We start from the raw sequence: 2,515 nt of genomic DNA on the forward strand, positions 1-2,515 counted from the left end.
GAAGGGAAACCCTATAACAAAAAGAGTAAAAAAATATATGCAAAGTTTTATACAATATCACTTTATCATTCATGTTAAATTATTATTGACGCTTCAAAAAAGTAATACAAATAAATGGTAGGTGATGTACTGATTGTGTATAAATATTTATACTGACATATATAAATATTATTCTATAACAAAAATGATAACTGATGTAGGGAAAAACTATAACAATTAGAAACTAATTATATCTCACCGTATAATTTATTCATAGTTACAAATGCTCGAACTCTTTTACAATAAAAAACATAAGAGTTCAATCGTACCAATAACAACATTTAAAATGGAAATATAAGCATATCATGCTCTAAACTACCCCACAAGAAAACTCCCTAGTCATATTTTATCTCATTTTCAACTATACCTCCATTGCAACTTCATCAAAATTCCAATCTCTTACTCGGTCCCTTGTCACTGCATGACTTCGTACAAGCCTAGGCACACTAGATATCCCGTTGTTACTCGAAACACTGGGCTGTGGGGTGACTTTGGATGATGACGACGCAATAGAGTGGATTGTAGGTGGCGGGGGTGATAATTTCTTGTTTAAGCACGCTACGATAGCATGACATCTTCCTTCATTTTCTGCACTTGAAACAGAGTAACTCCTGAAAGAGTGTGAAGGTGATGGAGTATCCACGCTATGGCACACAAGACATGCCAGGCTCATTGTATCTCTTCTGGCTTTCGGCTGCAATTTACGCAAAAAAAGAAGACTATAGTGTGTTAGTAAAAAGGGAAAATATGTAATTAAATTTATTAATGAGCATTAATTCATACATCAAATTCAAGTCAGAGAGCAGAACATGGCATGTAAAGTATGGGAAGAAAGAGCATTCTAAATTTGCAATAAACCAAAATGGTATTATTGATCAAGAAATCAAAACATGAATAGTTTTTATTGAATATTACAATTTTTGAATTCCCAATATTTTGGCATTAACCACTTTTCAATAAAAGCTTCTATCTTTGATTCATCAGGGCACTAATTAGCAATACCCTTTCTTAGATACATAATCAAAGATTAGTTTATTCCCGAGTTTTAGGAGCACTTCAAAGAATTTTTATCACAAACAATACATATACATCATTGACATATATATGTTGCTTTCAAATGGTTTTGGAGTTTGAACAGTAAATAAAGATAGAGAGAATTGAAAGAAATGTGTCAAAAGTTCAATAACTAAAAGCTTACTGAAAAGTATCAGGTTTAGTGGTTGATGAACCAAAATTTAATTCAATGATTGAATACCAAGCTTGCAATTGAAATTTAAATAAAGTCAACACAAACACAAGCATATAATCACAATTTAGCTACATCTATTGGAGGAAAAAATAACTAACAAACATCCAATTCACACTATCTTTTGTTCCTTCTGACTAAAATTAAACTAGATCTGAAGTATCAATTACTTCATAGTTTTGCTCATGATAAACCAAAATGACCTTCTCAATTTAACATTCATTTTTCCACTTTTTGTTAATTATTTATTTATGTTTTGTTTCATTTATTCTATACCCTTACTCTGTATTCACAAATTCTCATGTCATGAAAGCATTCCTCTGAATCCTCCTTATGAAATCAACTAATATCCCGCATCAATAAAAACCCAAAATAGAAACTATAAAACAAAGGTTAAAAATTAAAACTTGAATCTGAAGCAATTTGACAAAACAAAAATACAAGACCCAGAACCCAAAACATTGTTAGCAGTGATGAACAAACCAATAAAACCAACGACCCACAACCACAACATCACTCAAGAATAAATCATTAAGTTCAGTAAAGATAGGATCTGAGCAAAAGTAATTGAAATTAAAAAGAATTCCTAAGTGGGTTTCGATTGAACCAGGTAGTTAATACTTACACGCATAAATGAAGAAAAATCGTGAATATATAAATAAATAAAAAAAACTGAAATAGAAAACAATGGAGTTGGATTGGAGAAACAAACCTCGTATCTGTGTGAGTTACAATTTGGAGAAAAGATGTGTGAGAAGAAAACGGGACAAGATTCGATGAGCCTTATACGAGGAGTACTTTGCTGAGTGCAACTACATGTGTTGCAATTTCCGTGAACATATCCATCTTATTATACACGGACAACAAAAGCATTTTCTTTCCCAAAAAAATCATGTCCCCATATTCCTAACTAATAGCTTTTATCAAAATAATATAACAATATTAATTTATATTTTTTATATTTTATTTTCTTAATTAATTGACACCAATGGGCACAGAAGATCTGTATCCATCATATACTAATAAATAAATAATACTAATAATTTGCAGATATAGTTGTGATATTAGAATATTTTATTTAAGTTAATATTTTTTAAAAGAAAAAATGTATAATATGGTTTTATATATTATCATTATATTATTCATTATTTTTATTTAATAATTATTTATTGATTATTCATAAAAGTAATACGAATAAAAACTAAATGATATATATATATATATATATTT

General features: G+C 29.3%; 1 protein-coding gene across 1 annotated transcript; it reads right to left on the reverse strand.

Annotated features, from left to right (window-relative positions):
- Nucleotides 215-2,124, reverse strand: LOC109352656. The gene is made up of 2 exons (XM_019594809.1): nt 1,998-2,124; nt 215-733 (listed from the first exon to the last, which is right to left on the reverse strand). The coding sequence occupies exon 2, from the start codon at nt 710-712 to the stop codon at nt 401-403; it is 312 nt and encodes a 103-aa protein (XP_019450354.1). The 5' UTR covers nt 713-733; nt 1,998-2,124; the 3' UTR covers nt 215-400.

The sequence above is a fragment of the Lupinus angustifolius genome, chromosome LG07, assembly GCF_001865875.1.
Source record: "Lupinus angustifolius cultivar Tanjil chromosome LG07, LupAngTanjil_v1.0, whole genome shotgun sequence".
Classification (NCBI taxonomy): Eukaryota; Viridiplantae; Streptophyta; class Magnoliopsida; order Fabales; family Fabaceae; genus Lupinus; species Lupinus angustifolius.

What these genes read in the sequence shown, in the direction of transcription:
- LOC109352656 (XM_019594809.1), bottom strand. Translation starts at nt 712, where the DNA reads ATGAGCCTGGCATGTCTTGTGTGCCATAGCGTGGATACTCCATCACCT.